General features: G+C 59.3%; 1 protein-coding gene across 2 annotated transcripts; it reads right to left on the bottom strand.

Annotated features, from left to right (window-relative positions):
• Positions 1–1,330: 1,330 nt before the first annotated feature.
• Positions 1,331–12,359, bottom strand: CDR2L (cerebellar degeneration related protein 2 like). 2 transcript variants are annotated; one of them, XM_008155084.3, is made up of 5 exons: positions 11,834–12,359; positions 6,049–6,161; positions 5,739–5,887; positions 5,360–5,527; positions 1,331–4,489 (listed from the first exon to the last, which is right to left on the bottom strand). In XM_008155084.3, exons 1-5 carry the CDS (start codon positions 11,910–11,912, stop codon positions 3,598–3,600), a joined length of 1,401 nt encoding a protein of 466 aa, XP_008153306.1. In that variant the 5' UTR covers positions 11,913–12,359; the 3' UTR covers positions 1,331–3,597. The 2 variants fall into 2 exon arrangements, with proteins under 2 accessions (XP_008153306.1, XP_054565553.1); XM_054709578.1 differs by having other exon boundaries at positions 5,739–5,872.
• Positions 12,360–18,567: the final 6,208 nt, after the last annotated feature.

The following is an 18,567-nucleotide window of genomic DNA, read 5'->3' as shown; positions in this document are numbered from 1 at the left end:
AAAGGAAGCTGCAGATTTCCATGGCCCCAAATAAACACAGCCTGCTCGGGCCATCTGGTGCCCTGGATTCTGGGAGAGGAGGCGGGAGAGGGGAGAATGAGACTAGTTACCCTGGGATGGAGAGAGCAGCTGCCAGGCCCCTTTCCCGCGGTGCTGGGTGAGCCATCCAGAAGAGAGGCCCGTCTGGGAAGGACAGGTGAGAGGTTCGGCCTGGCCTCTAAAAGGTGGGCGGAGCCAGCCTTCCTTCCCTCCTCGGTCCTCCAGAGGCTGAGACTCTAGTGCTTCAGGCACCTGCCCTCCATGGCCTGTGAGTTGGGGTACCACCCAAATTGGCTCTTAAAACTCAACATTAGTCCAATTGGCGTGGCTCAGTGGTTGAGTGTCGACCTACGAACCAGGAGGTCATGGTTCGATTCCAGTCAGGGCACATGCCCGGGTTGCGGGCTGGATCCCCAGTTTGGGGGCGTGCAGGAGGCAGCCGATCAATGTTTCTCTCTCATCAATGTTTCTCTCTTCCTCTCCAAAATATATATACTGAAAACCTTCAACATTACATGGAAATAGGGAATGTTTAGTATCACGTAGTGGGATTGGATCAGGTGTGGGTTCAAATATTTCTATGTGACTTTGAACTACTAACTCAACCTCTAAGCCTCAGGATCCCCATCAGTAAAATAGAGATTTTACAGCTGCCTGTCAGCAGGCAACAAGAATTAGCTGCTACTAAGGCATGCTAAGGGTGTACAGGTTTTTTGAAGGAATTTCCTTTTACTTTCAGAGAGCTGGTGGCTTTTATGTTTTTTTCTCTGCAGCACTGGGGAGGGAAGTCCAGTCTGACTCTCTGTATTCCACACCTTCTCCCCTGAGGGGCTGGGCAGGCAGCACAGAGCATGCGCCCGGGCATGGGTGGGCAAAGCTGCCCCCTTCCTGGAAGCGGCTTCCTTTCTGCCTCGTTGCCTGCAAACACCGCGAGGCTTCCAGCTCAGGGTTTGCAGGGCGGGCACAGGCAGGCCTGTTTCCTGGGGTCGTGGGAAGGGGGACCAGTTCCTCTTACCACGGTGCTTGGTCTCAGGGAAGGTTGTCAGTCTGGGAGAGGAGGAGGGAGACCCCTGGGGAGGCGGCCGAGTAAGGATCAAATGGTGACGGGAAGGAAGGAGAGGCAGGAAAAGATATGGCAAGAGGGGGATTTGAAGGCGAGGGACGGTGGCTGGGTAGGAGTCACAGCTTCCTTTGCTCCTCGGGTGCAACTGCTGCGGTGCCTCGCCCACAAGGCGCGCTCCACCCGCTGGGGGCAGGCCGCACAGACAGAATGGACAGCCTTCGTGCTGTGCACTGGGACCGCATGCTGGGCAGGTGGGTTCAAAAGCAGTCGCCACCACTTTGGGGTCTAGCTGTGGACTCCCCACACCACACCGTCCTCACCTCCAGGGCCCCAGGGAGGTTGCCCCTGGCTCCTTCAGGAGGGGAAGGGGTGCAGCGGGGAGCTCCCTGAGCTGACCTCCGGGGGAAGGTTATGGAAGCGTTTCCTCATGGGATTGGGACCCACAGAGCCCCCAGAATTTTCCATGTGGAACTGAAGTGTGGAGAAGGCAGCGAGGAACTGAGCCCCCCGATTCAGGGCCTCTTCTTTGGTTTCTGAAGTCGAAGCTGTTGGCAGGTGTGGGTTGGGAGCTGCAAAATCTGTCCAACAAGGAAGGTGCCCCCAGCATGGGGTGCCCCTCATAGCTGGCACTCGTAAACACGGCAGCTTCCGAGACCTCCCACTCAGAGCTCCCTAACTGCCATGCATTGGGGGACGGGGCTCAGGAAGTCCTCTCTCCCCAAAGCTAAGTGCTGGAGGCGGGGGTGTGAGACGCACAGAAGCACATGGGTCGGGCCATTTCTGCTTTTAGAATACTGGTGCATTTTTTATTAAAGAAGAGAATAAAGCATTTGCAAATATATTTCTCTCATGTATACTTCAAAGGTGATGCTGGTGGGCTGCTACAGAACAGGGAACAAACAGGCAGGAGCCCTTCCCCCACCCCGACGCACCCACCCCCTCCCCCTAGATGACCGACGCGGGAGGGCTGGGAGCTGCCCAGCCCCACAGGACAAAGGGCTCCAAGGTGTGTGGACGGAGGACCGGCCAACCGACAGCTCAGCACAGTGCCTGCCGCCCAGAGAGCCGGTGGCGCCTCGGGGGAGGCCGGCGTGTGAAGACCCCTGTACCCCTTAGAAACAAGTAAGGCATGGAGGTTCCCGCTGGGCTCCCAGCGGAGGCCGGGCCACCGCCTTCACCGGGTCGTCTGGCTCCTCGGATTTGTGGGGTCTCGGGATGGGCGGCAGAGACGGGAACCCTGAGAGTGGCTCAGGGCAGGCTGGGACCTTGGCATCCCTTCGTGCAGCTGGCCTTTCTAAAGCCTTAACCAAAGAGTAAGCCCCTGACCCCCGGGTCCTCAAGGCCCCCGACCCTGGCAGGAGGGTAAGAGCAGGCTTTTTATGGGAAGGAGACATGTTCTCCATCCGGGTCGCGTTTCAGAACCGCTCAGTGTGGGGCGAGTCTCGGGCCGCCCAGTGAAGGGGGGCAGGGGTGGACGCTGGGGCCGCTGGCTTGTTGCGCATGCCCAGGACGTTCTGGGGGCAGCAGGTGTGACCTGCTGTGGGGTCAGCTGGGGGGAGCATGGGAGTGAATGAGACACGTTATGGTCCCTGAGGTGGGGGTAGGCAGAGGCCAAACTTGAGTTGCAGGTGGGGTGCAGAGATGGGGGGCTCCCCACCGCCCAGACCCCTGGAAGGCTTAATGCCCAGAAGGCATTTCCAGGGCTGGAGCCCGAGGAGGCTGGCTCTGAGGGAAACGGTGCACCGCTCGTGTATGGCTGCGAGGGGTTCTGCTCCCCTCCCGATTGGCTACAGATCTGCAGTGGGCTGAGGGTCTCCGGGGAGAAGGCCACCTCACTAGGGCGGGGGCGGGGGTGGGGGTGTGGGGGGAGGGGCAGGGGGCACTCGGGGCCAGGCTGAGGCTCTCTGCTCTGCATGGCAGGGCCATCTCTGACCTGGGTAGGGCCCTGGGGGTGGGACAGCTGGTGCTAAGGGAATGACAGTGTCACAGCTGGGGAGAAGCAGTGGGTGGTCAAGGAGACCCCGGGAACCGGCCACAGCTGGCTCTGGGGTCCCCCTTCAAGTGTTTCCAGTTGTGGCAAGGGGTCAGGGGGACCTTACATTGCAAATCTCTCAAAAAAAAAACCCAAACTTCGGGGCAACACAAAACAAAACAAAAAAACAACTGGTCCAGATGGCTTTTAGAAGCCTGGCCACAAATCTAGGGTCAGAAAGCTGGGGGGCTGGGAATCCCCAGGGAAGGGGGGACGTTTGGCTTTGAAACTCTTAGCTGTGCCTTGGGCTGACACAGGACGGTGGGGGGTTCTGGGAGGCCAGGCGTGTTGACCTGTGGATCGCCCCCACACCTGCAGGGAGCAGCTGTGCCCCCGCCAGCTCTCTGGAGCGGCCTCACTGGGATGTACTGCTGCCAAAAGGCTCCCTCACTCACCAGCGGCAGCGGGCCCAGGCTCGAGGGACCCGGGCCCGGCCTGGGGGAGGCTGCAGGCCGGCACAGGGTCACTTGCTGCTGTGGGTCTTGACCTTGGTGGCGTTGATGTCGGCCTTGGTCTTCTGGATCCTGAAGAAGATCTCCTTGAAGAGCGCCTTGTACTCGGGCTGGCTCTGCTCCAGCCGCTTGTCCACGGCCTCCACGTGCTGGCTCAGGCTCTTCTCGCCCGCCTTGGCCTCGCCCTGGCCCTCCTCGCTGCCCCCCAGGTCCCTCCACGAGCTGTCCCGGGAGATGGGCCGCGAGGTCTGCACGCCCGTGTGCCGCACGCCCGCGCGGTGCTGCCGGCACTTGTTCAGCAGCTCCTCGTACTTCTCGAGCAGCGCGTGGTACTGCTCGTCCACCTCGCGCAGGATGGACATGCCCCGCTTGCGCACGCTGTTGGCGTGCAGCGTGAGGTTGCCCGCGTGCCGGCTGGCGGGGTCTTTGGCCACGATGGCGTTGAGCGCCGTGTCGCTGCAGCTCTTGCGCACCGCGTGGCTGGGGGAGGTGGCCGGGGAGGAGACGCCGTCCTGGGCCCCGAACTCGTCCCCGCTGCCTGGCTGGGGGTCATCGGCCTCAGGGGCCTGGGTGAGGGGGGCCAGCAGGGCCTCGGCCAGGTGGTCCTCCCGGCCCAGCAGGTAGGTCTTGGCCTGCTTCATCTGCTGCAGCTCCAGCAGCTCGGCCTCCAGCTCCTGCACGCGGAGGCGACAGCCCTCCATCTCGCTCAGCTGCTGCTCCAGCTCCGAGTACTCCTGCAGCACCGAGGCGAACTCGCGCTCCGCCCGCTCCTTGCGCTGCCGCTCCTGGCTCACCTGGGAGCGCAGCACTCCCACCAGCGTCTGCAGATTCTCATTCTCTTGCTCCAGGGGCCGGGGGCCCAGCTCCAGGGAGGAGCTGTGCAGGCGGAAGGCATCGTTGCACCTGGGAGAGGGGGGGGGGACGGGGGCAGGGGCTTTGGTCATGGGCAAGGCCCGGGAGCCCAGCCCCGGACACTTACATCTTTCTGGTCCCCGGAGCTGCATATCCTGCTTGTCCCTCTAGATCCGCTCTTGGCCCTTCTCCCTCTGACCTCAAGGGACTGCTTCAGCCAGGTCACCTGGCTCTCTCCTGAGCTCAGCCCGTGGGAGGGATGGGCGGGCCGAGGGCGGAAGTGGGAGTGGAGGAGGTGGTGGGAATGTCTTCCCCAGGCGCCTTCCTGGTCAGTGCGGCCAGGCAGCACCCTCCATGCCTTCCAGGTTCCAGGAACCTCCCTGACCCCTGGCCCCTTTGGGCCTAGGGAAACAGCTCCTCACTATGGCCACCCCAGGCGCTGCCTTGTCCGCCCCTCCCCGTGCTCCTATGCCTCGTCCACACCTCTTTAGTAGGCGCCCCTCAATTACTGTGAGAGGCACTGTCTTTGGCCAGGACCCTTATTGAAACGCCCACCAGATACACCACATGTGTTACATTCACAAGCCATCTCCTTGAGGTTGAATGGGCACTGAGGTGTAGTGGTAACCCCTCCTGGCTTACTAACAGGCGACCTTGGAAAGACACTTAACCCTCCGGGTTCAACTTCCTCATCTGAGCAGCGAAGATGATAAACACCTCATGGCACTGCCATGACCATTAAGCTGCTTAGCAGAGTCCTGGGCTCATGGCCAGGGCTCAGCGAACGCCAGCTGCGGACTGTCAGCAACGGGACCAGTCTCGCCAATAGCCCGGACGATGCACCAGCGCTCCTTGCCCACCCTCTCCCTGCTCTCCTGAATGGCATCCCGGCACTCGGACACGAGTGGCGCCCTCACCTACCGGGGGCTGCTGGTGCACAGCTCCTTGAGGCAGGGGAAGGTGTGGATGGTGCGCCTGCGCTCCCGCTTCTCCCGGCGCACTCTCAGCTGCTCCAGGCCCCGGAGCTGCTCCACCTGGGCCTGCAGCTCCTCCACCTGGGCCTGCAGGCGCTCAATGGTCTCCGTCAGCCTGGGGGTGGGGTGGGGGACACGCAGGGGAGGGACTTTAAGGGGCGGGGCCAGCCCTCCTCAGGCAAACTCGCTACCAACCCAGGTCCCCAGCCTGGGCTTCTGGGAGAAGGAGCAGGTGTCACACCCCTGCGTCCCCGTGCCCACAGCACTCCCAGTCCTGGGCCTCCCCTCGCCACCCCCCCTCCCATAATCCTCCACCCGGCCCTCACCCGTGGATCTTCTGCTGCGCGGCCTTGCTCTCCAGCACCAGCTTCTGGTTGGTCAGCTCCAGGTCGCGGGCGGTCAGGTCCAGCTGCTCGTACACTTTGGCGTGCTGCTCATTCACGTGCCGCAGCGTGTCCAGCTGTTTGGTCAGGTACTGGGGGTCGGTAGGGGGTGGTGGGTGAGTGACCTTTCAGAACAGGGTTCGGGAGAATGTCTGCCTGGGCTCTCCTCCCACTTCTAGGAGCAGGTTTGCTTTGGGGGTAAAGACAGTGGTGCAAGGGGGCTGCCCGGGATGGTGCGCAGGGCGGGCCTCACCTCGATCTCCTGCACCTGCTCCTCGTTGGTGGCGTACATGTGCTGCAGCGACGCCTCCAGCTCCTTGTTCCTCTCCAGCAGTGTCTTCCCCAGCTCAGCGGCCAAGTGCAAGTCTGGAGGGAGGGGCGGGGGGTGGGAGGAGCAACGAGCAGTGTGAGAAAGAAGCCAGAGGACCCCCCCTCATGTCTGAGCATTCATTCTCAGCTGGGCCTCGGGGACCCCAAGGCGACCAGGACACGGGGGCTGACTAGGGGAGCCCCCACTTGGGAGGGGATGCAGGCCAGGAGCGAAGCCTGTGCACTGGCTGTTGCTTCTGCCTGGAATGTCCTCCCCCCCCGCCCCTCCCCGGGCTCATCCCTGTCTGCCTTCAGGTCTGTGCTTCCATGTCCCTTTCTCCGGGAGACTTCTCCCAACTATTGATTTTAATGGCACCTCCCCTGTCCCGCACGCTCCCCACTTAGCTTCTCCTCCTTAGCACAGATCACCACCTAGCGCACCCAACAGCCTGCTCCCTCGCCTGTCGCCTCTCCTGACTGTCAGCTCACAGGGCAGGGGTTCGGCCTGTTAGTTCACGGATACCCCCAGGACCTAGATCAGTACCTGGCACCGAGCAGGTGTACCGATCCTGCTCGAAAGAGTGAGTGAGGAGAGTGTGATGAGACCCGGGGGCAAGTGACTTGGACGATAAGGGAGAGCTCGTCCTCCTGGGCCGGCGGGCGGCTGGCAATGGGCAGCCTTGGAGTTGGTTTTGGAGGGGAGTGGGAGCGCAGAGAGGTGGCGGGGCGGAGGGGCTTGCTGGGTATTAGAGTCTGGATGAGGCTTCAGAGCTCTTTGGCGTAACATCCTCATTCTATGGATGGCAGGCCAGAGAGGGGAGAAGGACTGGCCCAGGTCCCCAGCGGGGATGGCAGGCCAGAGAGGGGAGAAGGACTGGCCCAGGTCCCCAGCGGGGTTGTAGCCACGTTGAAAGCAGAATCCAGGCCTCCTGGTCCCAGTCGGTAGCATGTGGTCCTAGTGACACGTGCCCTCTCTGAACCCTCCTTTCCCTGGGGAACAAGCCGTCCTCTTCCCCCTCAGCCCTGATCTTGTATCTGCAGGACTGGAACCTCCTTTCCCCTCCCAGCCCGAGGTACATGAACACCTGTCAGAGGCTGGGAGGGGACCCGGCCTGGTTTTAGGGGGCGGTGTGGTGGGGAGGGGAGGGGCCTATTTGATTTGTTCTGCCAAAATGCCATCCAGGAAAGCTGGATCCTTGTCCCACGATGAGGCCCTCAGTCGAGGCCAATGATATGAATCCCAACCCAGAGGTGTGAAGGCAGCTCTGATGGGGCCGAAGGGCTGCGGGCCAGGGACTGAGCTCGGTACCGTGTTCCCTTTCCAGAAAGACAGTGGTGGTTCTAGGACCCCTAGAGGATGGAAGGCCTCCATGCTCCCTCCTGGCAAGTTTCAGAAACAGTGGGTTCAGCGGGGCCCTCCCTTGCACCCGACAAGCGGGGGTGGGGGGTCCCTCTTGGAGAGCCCCAGAGAGCAGTGACTCCAGGTGGGCATTTGAGAGCCGGCTGGGGGAGGACTGACCTCACCTTAGAAAGCCAGAGGGACTCTGACCAGCCACCAGCCTGGACCAAAGTCCTAGCCGTCCACTAGGAACAAACCTGGAGTCTGTGCCCACACAGAGGTGAGATTTAAAAACAGGTTTAACACAGGCAGCATGCAGCCTCCAGGCTGGACCTAGGCCAGGTGAGGGGGGCGGGGGGCTGTGCCCAGATGTCACCCAGAGGAGTCCCTGGTTGAGGAGTGCAAAGCCGCGATCCCGGAGCAAGGCTGCAGTGACAATGGCCTAGCCTGGACAAACAAGCCGCTCTCCTAAACACCTTCCCCGCCTTTCCACAAGATCTCAGCTCAGACAAATCTCAGCTAAGAACCATTAGCCTCGAGCAACTCATTAACCTTCTGATGCTGCTGCCAGGAAACACTGGCTACCTGGCGGGAACCTAGTGGGAGAATGAGGACACTTGTGGTAGGAATTTATCAGCTGTGAGTTGGGCAAGTCTACAGAGTGAGAGGCTAGATGTGAGGGTTGTGAACCTGCAGCCCCGCATGCCGAGTGCTCAGAGGAAAGTCGGGAGCCCAGAAAGACCACCCCTAGGGCCACACTCAGCAGCCTCTCCTCCCTTGGGAACTGTCCGGTAGCCTGTAAAGAGGCCATTGCTACTGATGTCGCCTGCGCCGGTGTGAGGGGACAGGCTCTGTGGGTGGCCTGCGTGGACCCCCTGCAGAGTCCCAGGGCTCAGAGGGAGTGAGGGATGGTCCTGAACACTGCCCTCTCTGCTCGCTGCCCTCTCTGCTCGTCCTCCCAGGTGAGCATCGGAGCTGCGGGCATTCCCACAGCAGCTGAAGTCACACTACAGACCAGGGATGCGGCCCTGGAAGGCAGTGACTGTGGCCTGGGCCCCCTAGTGATTCAGGAATGGGAAGAAGGGAACAATAGAAGCTCTTGGGGGTGGGGAGACTCTCAGGGACTATCACAGGGAAACTGGATCCTAATGCAAGCTCAGCTGGTCCAAGCTGCCAGGAGGGATCTGGAGAAAGGTCTAGAAGGTGCACGGCCAGGGACTGAGGGGAGCCAGTGCCGGGGAAGGGCAACAGCTAACGGAGGGCTCCAGGGAGGGAGGCCTGGGAGTGGGAGAATCGGGGAGCTGGCTAAGCCAGAAGCCCGAGGAATGAACAGCGGCCACAACCAGACCACTGGACCAAGCCAGGGAAGGTACAGAGCCTGGGTCTCCTGCAGCGGCTTCAGCGGCTGCCCCTGGACCAGCTGAGTGCTGCCCAGGAGCAACGCCCCAGAAGCCTGTGAGGTCACGGCCAGGAGACGGGGACGTCTTTGGAAAGAAATGCTGAAATCCCACTGCGCTCACTGATTGGGGTCTGGTGGGGCCCCAGGCTCCGGAGCAGGGCGGCAGGAAAGGGACAGGGGACAGGCACAGGGAAGGAGAGACAAAGATGATGGGGGGGGGGAGAGGGAGGAGAGGAGGAGGCCATCTACCACCTGGCAGGGCTGCGGGTGTCCCGCTTCCAGCCTACAGGGCCTGAATGTCAGGAACTCTGTGTCCACAGAATTGGGGTCGGGGCACCCAATCTCAGTGCCACGCCGGAGCTCTCTCGCCGGAGGCTGAGTCTCAAGGTCAGGCGCCCAGGACTTCAAATGTGTGACTCAGCAGCCCTGTCTCGGTGGAAAGCGATGGGAGGAGGGTGCCCGTGCTTACTAATGCACGGCGTTCTCCATTTTTACAAGTGCGGGCAGGGGGCAGGGGGCAGGGGGAGCCAGGGACCTTGCTATTGGGGTGCAACAGCATCACAGTCAGACAGGATGCTGGTGGCCACGCTCCGGGGAGTGAGCCTGGGGCCTGCCCTGAGCTGGTGCTGCTGCTCCAGAGCCAGGCTGGCCAGGCAGACTACTTCCCGGGACACTAAGGGGCACCGAGGGAGCAGCTGGCAGAGAACTGGGGAACTGGGTGTAGAGAAGGGGGCGCAACAGGCATCCGATCCCCAATGGGGCCGGCTTTTGGCAAACACTCATGCCACCCTCCAGCTCTCCACGCTGGCCCCACGGGGGTGCCCCAGTACTTGTGCCTGGGACTTCCTCCAACCCCCCCCACCCCACCCCAGCCTCTAAGCCCTACTTCCCATCACGCATGATCTTTCCACGTTGCTCCATGCCTTGTATAGCGTCCCCTACACCCAGAATGCCTGCCCTCCTCCCTCGGCCGGGGGGCACCTTCCCCCCTCCGCTCAGAGGGGCCTGTGTATAACCTTCGGGAGTCTGCCTGCCACAGCGCCCCTGTGGCTACCAACTACCGCAGTTGCTAGTTTGATCTCCTTTCTGCCTCCTCTGCTGGAATGTGGAGGCCCCCGAGGGCAGAGGTCACTCCCCCGAGGGCAGAGGTCACTCCCCCGAGGGCAGAGGTCACTCCCCAGGCTCAGCACTCATTGGTGTTTGGTCAAAAGCTCCTGACGTCTCTGCCACTGTCTCAGTACTGGTTTCCCTCCTTGTTCCAGGGCTCTGGGTACACTGCTGAGGCCAGGAGGGGAGGCTGACTGCAGAGGCCAGCAAGGCCAGAGCAGGGGGCCAGCTGGGACCATCCCCTACCCTGGCCCAGAACAGGCACCCGGCCCAGTGGGAACCGGACACCTCTCCCTCTCTGGGAGCAACACACCTCCCACCCTTACTCCCGGCTCCTTCCCCCCACATCTGGGCCGGGCCTGGCGCCAGAGACTTCCATAAGGGAGCAGGAGAGAAATGAGACAGCAGTAATATCAGCATCTGCCTCCCGGGAGGGGAGGCCATTTTCCAACCTTTCCTTCTAGGCTGCCTCTTCCATGCAGCCCTCTCATTGCATCCTGTCACCTACACTCAATTACAAGCCCACCTCCGCCTGGTCCAGTGCCCAGGATCGTGTCTGACCCGTAGGGGAGCCTGATGGGTGTTTGTGGCAAAAGTAGTGCCCAGGGCGGGAAGGGGTTGTCACAGCCAGTACTGGGCCTCTCGCTCCAGGCAGGGAAGCTGAGGGTAGACTCCAGGGCAAAGAGGACGGCAGGGCGCAGCCCAGCACGCCCAGTGCCACACACTAGTGCTCAGAGGCTCTGGTTACCCCACATTCCTGAGCACAGGACTGAGCCTCATCTACCAGCAAATCTGGCCACGTGAGGATGTGGGTCAGGGCCAGTAACAAAGGCTCCAGGTCTGGGTAGATGTCTCCCTGAGGTAACAGCCAGGCCTTGGGGGCCGAGGGCGGAGCCCCAGAGCGTGTGTGTGTGTGTGTGTGTGTGTGTGTGTGTACACACTCAATCAGACTTGCGTCCACACCTGCCCACCGGGGGCTGTGGTCACTTCTCCTGGACACGCCTCCAGCCCTGACCTCCAAGAATGAGGTGCTCTCGTCGGGGAGAGGGTGGATTTGACTCCGGTCTAGCAGGCCTTGGCTCTGACCCTCAGGCCTACTCCTCCTTCCGGTCCTAACAGCCCGGCCCCTACTCTTAGTGATGTCACTTCGGCCACCTCATCACCAGCTTCTAACCCACTTCCAGTCGCCCTCGCTGCTCTCAGATGGAGGCGGGAGGTGGCTCCCTCTAATCTGGGCTCTTGCTCAAAATTGCCAAACCTGACCCCCCAAACCATGAGCAGTTGGGGGGGGGGGGCGGGTTTTGAGGGGGAGGGCCGGGGGACTCCAAATCTTCACCTCTTCCCTGACTGGGTGCCCGCACCCCTATCCCCTCCCTGGGTAGGGGGGAAGGGAGTTGGGGAAACTTTCCGGGAGTCTTCGAGCTCAGGAATTCTGGCAGGGAAGAAGGGTGTCGCTGGACTGGGGATAAGATCATTCTCCCCCTCCCCCCACACACTCCACCCCGCCCAGCCAAACAACCAAGGAGCCACGTCCCGGCCTCCAAAGAATCCCAGCCAGTACTCAGGCCCCCGGCCATATCAGGGGGCCCTGGGCAGTGCCTGCCTCTAAGTTGGGGTGGGCGAGCTGGGTGAAGTACGCCCCTGTCCTTCGGGGAAGAGGAAGACTGTTCCCCCGACTTTTGCAGGTCTTCGCGGGCCCGGGCCGGTCTTCGCGGGCAGCGCGCCCCTTCTCTCCACGTCCCCACTCTCCACACGCATCACCCATCGGAGTCGGGGCCGCGGGGTGCAGCCCAGCCCTCCCGGGGGTGACACCGCCCAACAATGGAGAAGTGAACAGAGGTCGCGGGGCGCACCTCGCTCCCCGGCCCCCTCCTCCGTGCTCACCCTGCTCCAGGTCCTGCTGGTCGTACCAGTGCTCCTCTTCCTCTGCGGAGAAGTCCTCCATGCCGGCGGCCCTCCGCATGGCCCTGCGGGGGCGGGCGGGCGCTGCGGCGGCGCGGCTCAGGGCCGCGGTGCGGGGCCCGGGACAATGCGGCGGAGGCGGGCCCGGGCTCCCGCGTCGCGGACTCGGGCTGCAGCGCCCCCGCCCGCGCTGCGCCCCTTCGCCATCGGCCGCTGACCTGGCGCCCACAGCGGGCTGATGCGCCGCGGCGATCTGGCCCGGCCGGGGTCCTGCGGGGCCGGGAACTCCGAGCGGCGGCGGCACAAAGGGTAGAGGGGAGGGGACGGCGGGCGATTAGGCGACAAGGAGGGCCCGGGCCCGCAGGCAGGTCCGGGGAGCTAAGAGTGCGCGGGTGCCACGGCGGACGGCCCCGGCCCACCTCCGGCCCGCGATGCCCCCGGCCCGCCCAGCGACACCCGGAGCAGCGGCCGCATCTCGGCCGGGTTTGCCCGGCGTTTCCCCAACCGCCTAGAGCTTCCCCAACCGCCCGCTCCACGGGGTGGGGCCTGCCACCGCCGGCCAATCAGAAGGCGTATGCAAAGATGGAGGCGGGGCCTGGGGCGGGGTCTCCCTGGTGCCCTGGTTTGGCTGCCAAGCCGCCCCTTCCCTCCAGGCTGGGCTCCTTCAGCTTACTAGTAGGTCTCACTGTCTGAAATTATTTCATTTCATTTACCTGTTGTGTTTCTCTAGCTCTGGATCTCCTGACAGCAAGGAACTTACCTTTGTTCACAGCTGGCTGCTCAGTGCCTAGAGCAGCCTGGCTTATTGATACCTTCCATGAATGAGTGTTCATTGACAATTACGGTACCCGTAAGAAGTTGAATGTTTAAATGCCTGTGGCTAGAAACCTCAGGCCAGAAGAGGGGAGGTTTGAGGGTGAGTTACGTGCATTCTGGGCCTTCCTCTTTAAGGTTCCATTGCCCTCTCCCTGGGATCCATAGCCTATATCCAATGATACCCATTAAAATAAAAAAGTTTCACCTATCCAAGCATTCTTTCCTTAAAGGAGTTTTCAAACTCCAGCATTCATGTAACTCATTTAAAAATATATATATATATTTTTATTGATTTTTTACAGAGAGGAAGGGAGAGGGATAGAGAGTTAGAAACATCGATGAGAGAGAAATATCGATCAGCTGCCTCCTGCACACTCCCTACTGGGGATGTGCCCGCAACCAAGGTACGTGCCCTTGACTGGAATCGAACCTGGGACCTTTCAGTCCGCAGGCCAATGCTCTATCCACTGAGCAAAACCGGTCAGGGCATGTAACTCATTTTTATTTTATTTTTTCTTAATCCTCACCTGAGGAAATTTTTTCCATTGATTTTTAGACAGAGTGGAAGGGAAAGGGAAAGACACAGAGAGAGAAACATCAATGTGAGAGAGACACATCGATTGGTTGGGACGGGGATCGAGCCTGCAACCGAGGTACATGCCCCTGACCAGAATTAAACCTTCGACCCTTCAGTCCTCGCCGATGCTCTAACCACTGAGCAAAACCAGCGAGGGCCATCTAACTCATTTTTATTAGGACCCACTATATGCTGGCACGACTGTTGAAATACCCTGATTATATGCAGCCACCCTCCCTGTGCCCCAGTCCCAGGAGCAGTGCCTGGTAGGGGCGAGCATGTCACCAAGGCTGGATTCTCCTTGCTGCCTGAGCACTAGACAGGGTCATTCAGGCTGGACCCCCCCTAGGTCCCACGAGGCTGGGGTGGGTGGGGGCGGGCTGAAGCTGGGCAACCAGCTCTGCCAGGTTTGTGGAGCCTCCCTGACAGCTTCCCAGGGGGACAGAAGCTGGAGGATGGAGGCCCAGGTGACTCAGAGAGCTGTGGATGCGGGGGGATGGGGTTCCTGCTGTAGACCAGGCCTGTGCTGGGCCCTTTGCCCAATTGGGTTCATCAGAACCCAGGCTCCTTGGCCAGTGGGGTCACTCTTGTGCCTTCCGGGCAGATGTAATCATATTTTCTACACTATTTCATGAGGAGGAAAATGAGGTCTGCCTTTGCAGCAGGAAATTCCTTTGTCTTCCTGAGCTCCCAGCCAACAAGCCCTGGGATCCATTGCAGGCCTTTTCCTCTCAGCAGAGCATAGAGCCACGTGTGGCTGGGACTTATACATCAGCTGATCTTGGGAGCCCCCAGAGCCGGTGCCCCATCTGTGGGTCACTCAGACCTATTTCACCGTGTTCCTGGTCAGGAGCGTCCAGACGCCACGTTGACCGACTCAAGTCCCCCAAGCCTTGGGCACTGTGATTCCCCTGCGGCCGATTTCACACTCCGGGGACCGGGAGCACTTCCCCAGGCCCCATCCGAGGAGCTCCCGGATCCTAGAGGCGGGACTAGAGCCCAGATAGGGACCCGTGGGGGAGCTCGGAGCCCGATGCAACTGCAATGAGGCAAACGCCCTCCCTGTGGGGTGGGCTAGGGACTCTGACGCGACCCTCTGCGGGCACATGGCCAACCCCCAGCCCAGCCCACCGGAAATGACGGCGCAGGCGGTGCTGACGTTGAGGGTCTCGGTCACTCCCAGTCCCGCTGGGGGAGGGTTAGAGTGCCCAGCCCTAGCCTCTGGGCCCCTGCCACCCTTCTCCGCTCCCCTCCCGCTCATCTTGGATTGAGGTCAAGGGATCGAGCGGCACCGGGACACCTTCCTCAGGTGCCCCCACCCCTGCAGGCCTAGCTGTCCCCAGACATTCCCGCGCTGGGCACCGGCTGCACTGAATGCTCTTGCCCCATCTGTCCCGTCCGTCCACCAGTCTGAGGTCAGTGCCTGGCAGGGTAAGGCGCTGGATATATTTGAATGAGTGAGGTCATCTGGTGCCCTCCCTTCCCCCCATCAACCATCCGAGTCTGTCCGGGACAAGATTCTCACAGTCCTTGTGGTCGGGAAGTGCTTCCATATGTCTACCTCGAATCCCTGCAGTTAAATCTTCCAGGCCTGTCATTTAGGATGCATATGCTGAGTGTCCTCCTGTGGCCTCACCTTTCTCTTTTTTTAAATCCTCATCGAGGATATTTCCCCCCATTGACTTTTAGAGAGAGGGAAAGACAGAGAGAAACATCCATGTGGTTGCCTCCTGCACACGTCCCGACCAGGACCAGGGCCCTGGCCCCCGGCTGGGGAGGAGCCCGCAACCAAGGTATATGCCCTTGACTGGAATCGAACCTGGGACCCTTGAGTCCGCAGGCTGATGCTCTATCCACTGAGCCAAACCAGTTAGGGCATGTTTATTGATTTTAGAGAGGGAGGAAGGGAGAGACAGAGAGAGAGGGAGAAACATTGATGATTGGTTGCCGCAAACCGGGTATGTACCCTGACCAGGAATCGAATCAGTGATCTTTCAGTGCATAGGACTACACTCAACCCACTGAGCCACACTGGCTGGGGCTCAGACACCTTTTCTGGTTTGCACCCTTTGGGACACTCACTCTCAGAACCCGGGGCCTTGCTGTGCGATGCCCAGGCCACGCATTGGGTCCCATGCTGACGATTCCAGATTCAGCCCCCGCTGAACCCCGCCTTTACGTCCTCCCGACATGCCAGGTGCCCGATGTGTGAGTGAAGAAGCCTCCAGATGATTCCAGCACCCAGCTGTGCTGAGTTAACCCCTCCCCTGGCCATTCTATCTCCCCTGCTGAGGCCCCAGCGGTTGGGGAGCGGGCACAGGCCACCTCAGCTGAATCACCGACTGCTTCCTTTATAACCATGTTCATGGTTTTATGCCAAGTTTGGTGGGGAAGTAGCAATAGTACCTAGAACCATGGTTGGCAAACTGCGGCTCGCAAGCCACATGCGGCTCTTTGGCCCCTTGAGTGTGGCTCTTCCACAAAATACCACGGCCTGGGCGAGTCTATTTTGAAGAAGTGGCGTTAGAAGAAGTTTAAGTTTAAAAAATTTGGCTCTCAAAAGAAACTTCAATCGTTGTACTGTTGATATTTGACTCTGTTGACTAATGAGTTTGCCAACCACTGTCCTAGAATATGCATCCACCTGACAATCAAGATTCCACATCCCCATCATCACCTGCATCCGTAGTCACCATATCACCGGTGACTGCCTAGGTTCAACCCTCATCATCTCTTACCCCCCCCCCCCCGCCCCCCGCCGCCGCTGGATTCGCTGTGTTCGGTCACTGTCTTTCCTGCAGCAGCCAGAATGACTTTGCTAAGACATAATGACATTATTCCCCTGCTTCGAAGGCTCCTGTTGCTCAGAGCGAGATCAAGGCTCCCTGACAGGGTGTATGCAGCTCTTTCTGCTCTGGCCCTGGCCTGTCTCCAGCTGTAGCTCCTGTCACTCTGCATTCGCCCCGCCAGGTGTCTGTGACCTGGTTGTCCCAGGCTCTCTACGCTTCTGGGCCTTCCTTCTGCTCCCGCTCCCTCCACCTGCCTGGCACCAACCCCTTTCCGTTGTCTCCAGCTGCTCCAGGCCCGGGGGCTGAAGCTTTTGTGGCTGCACCTGTGGGTCCTTTGTCTCTTGCTGTCTGTGGGCCTCCGGGTGGGAAGCACCAGCAGGAAGTGGAGGAGAGAGGAGTGAAGGTGGGGGATCTCTCCCGCAGCGCCCTCCGTTCCAGACCCTGGGAGGCACTGCTCCTGTGGGCCTCTCCTACAGCTGGGCTTTCTTCTTCTGGGCTCTGGCAACCACGCCTCCCTTTGCCCCTCAGGCTTAAGGATGGCCCGGGCTCCCCGCTGCTTCTAGCCCCGAGTGGAGTGCATCATGGTTCTTGTTGGTCTCCCTCTCCTTGTAAATCACCCCTTAATGAACCGCTGCTGGCTCCTCTGTCTGCGTGTTCCAGCCGCTTCCTGTTGGGACCCTGACTGATGCTCTGTCATCCTCCAAACCTAGTCCCGCCTTCCCGACACTGCAGAGGCTTTCCTCACCATTCCCACCAGGGCTCTGGACAGACTCCCACTCTCAACCCTGTAACTCTCTGTTGCTCCCTCTCCCCCTCCTCTCTCTCTCTCTCTCTCTCTCTCCTCTCTCTCTCTCTCTCTCTTTCCAGTAGGAACTTGCCTCGGTAGCTCAGGCCCTGGCAGCTTGCAAGGTGCCTGGCACTTAGTAGGTGCTGAGTCCATGTTTGTTGCATGATTGATGGTTGAATTCAGAACAAAAAGGGCTCCAGAGAGGGCTGTGGCAGCCCCAGACTGGCGACTCCTCCTCTATGCTGGGCATAAAGGAAGGTCACGGCATGCTTTCCGTAGGGGAATCATAGCTAAGAACCTACTAGGGATCATCAAATGAAGGGCGAGTCATCTCTTGAGACATCCTAAAGCTCTCTTTTACTACTAATATGTTTTCTGAATACATCGTCTTTTTTCTTTAAAAAAAAAAAATTACTATCAAAATTTCAAGCTCCTACAAAAGTAGAGAGAGCAGTCAGTGAATCTTCACATACCTCCAGACGCAACAACGGCCGAGATTCCGCCACCTTTGCTTCCCCCCCGCACCTTGTTCTTTGTCTTCTTTTCTTTGCTGCAGCATTTCCCCAGCCATTAGGCCAGAGTCCCTCTACGCACTTCAGTATGCCTCACTGAAAAACAACCAGCAGCTTTTAAAACATGAGAATTGGTGGGAGTAAGACGGATGTTAAGTGTAACTTAGAGAAGGTAAACCAACAGTGGGGATAAATGGGTATTTCACCACCTACATGTGTTACCGGTCATGTTCCTCAAGACGATGCTAATATGTTCCCCATACTTTGGGGCAAGAGTGCACAGGGGTCTTGTAAGGTTTCTGGAAACGGACGATAAGATTTTCTGAGGAGCCCTGACTGGTTTGGCTCAGTGGATGGAGCGTCGGCCTGCGGACTCAGGGGTCCCAGGTTCGATTCCTGGTCAAGGGCATATGCCTTGGTTGCGGGCACATCCCCAGTAGGAGGTGTGCAGGAGGCAGCTGATCGATATTTCTCTCTCATCGATGTTTCTAACTCTCTCTCCCTCTCCCTTCCTCTCTGTGAAAGATCAATAAAATATATATTAAAAAAAAAAGATTTTCTGAGGAACAGGATGGGAAAAGACTTCCTGAGATTGGATGAGGACTAATGGACTCATTTACATCCATCCCATGAAAATCGGTGGAAAGAGCGAGGTCCATTGGTGACCAGTAATATTTCAGTGGCACTTGAAGTCCCTGATTGCGAACCATAGAAATGGTGCTGAGTGGTGGGCAGGACCCAGGGCTCACCATTACTTCCTTCAAACGGCCAGTGAGCATCTGCTCTGGGTTTTTGTTTTTTTTGTTTGTTTTTCTTATTTTCTTATTTCTTTCTTATTTTGTTTTTCCGTTTTTTGTTTTTTTTTTAAGTTGATTGAGGTATAATTTAATATACAGTAAAAGTCACCCCTTTTAGTTAGTTACGGTATATGAACTTTGACAAACATACAGTCCTGGAACCACCACCACTACCACCATCAAAACATAGAGTGTTTATCACCCCCCAAATGTCCTCATACCCTTTGGTAGGCAATCCCCTTAGCCTGCTCCCAGTCCATGGCTAACATTGATGTGTTTTCTGTCCCAATGTTTTGCCTTTCCCAGAATGTCATATAAATGGCATCATACAGTTTACCTTCTGTGTCTGGCCAATGCCTTTGAGATGGTCCACACTGTCCCTGCATGTATCACTCGCTGTTCCTTTTGTTGCTGAGTTCTAGTCCCTGTGCATAGCTG

Source organism: Eptesicus fuscus, chromosome 20, assembly GCF_027574615.1.
Source record: "Eptesicus fuscus isolate TK198812 chromosome 20, DD_ASM_mEF_20220401, whole genome shotgun sequence".
NCBI classification, from domain to species: Eukaryota; Metazoa; Chordata; class Mammalia; order Chiroptera; family Vespertilionidae; genus Eptesicus; species Eptesicus fuscus.
Note: the sequence above shows the minus strand (reverse complement) of the source record. Positions and strands in the feature narration are given on the sequence as shown.

What these genes read in the sequence shown, in the direction of transcription:
- CDR2L (XM_008155084.3), bottom strand. Translation starts at nt 11,912, where the DNA reads ATGCGGAGGGCCGCCGGCATGGAGGACTTCTCCGCAGAGGAAGAGGAG. An exon ending in AGCAGGTGCAGGAGATCGAG is followed by an intron (nt 5,888 to 6,048) that starts GTGAGGCCCGCC and finishes ACCGACCCCCAG; the next exon opens with TACCTGACCAAACAGCTGGA. An exon ending in CTGTGCACCAGCAGCCCCCG is followed by an intron (nt 4,490 to 5,359) that starts GTAGGTGAGGGC and finishes CCCCTCTCCCAG; the next exon opens with GTGCAACGATGCCTTCCGCC.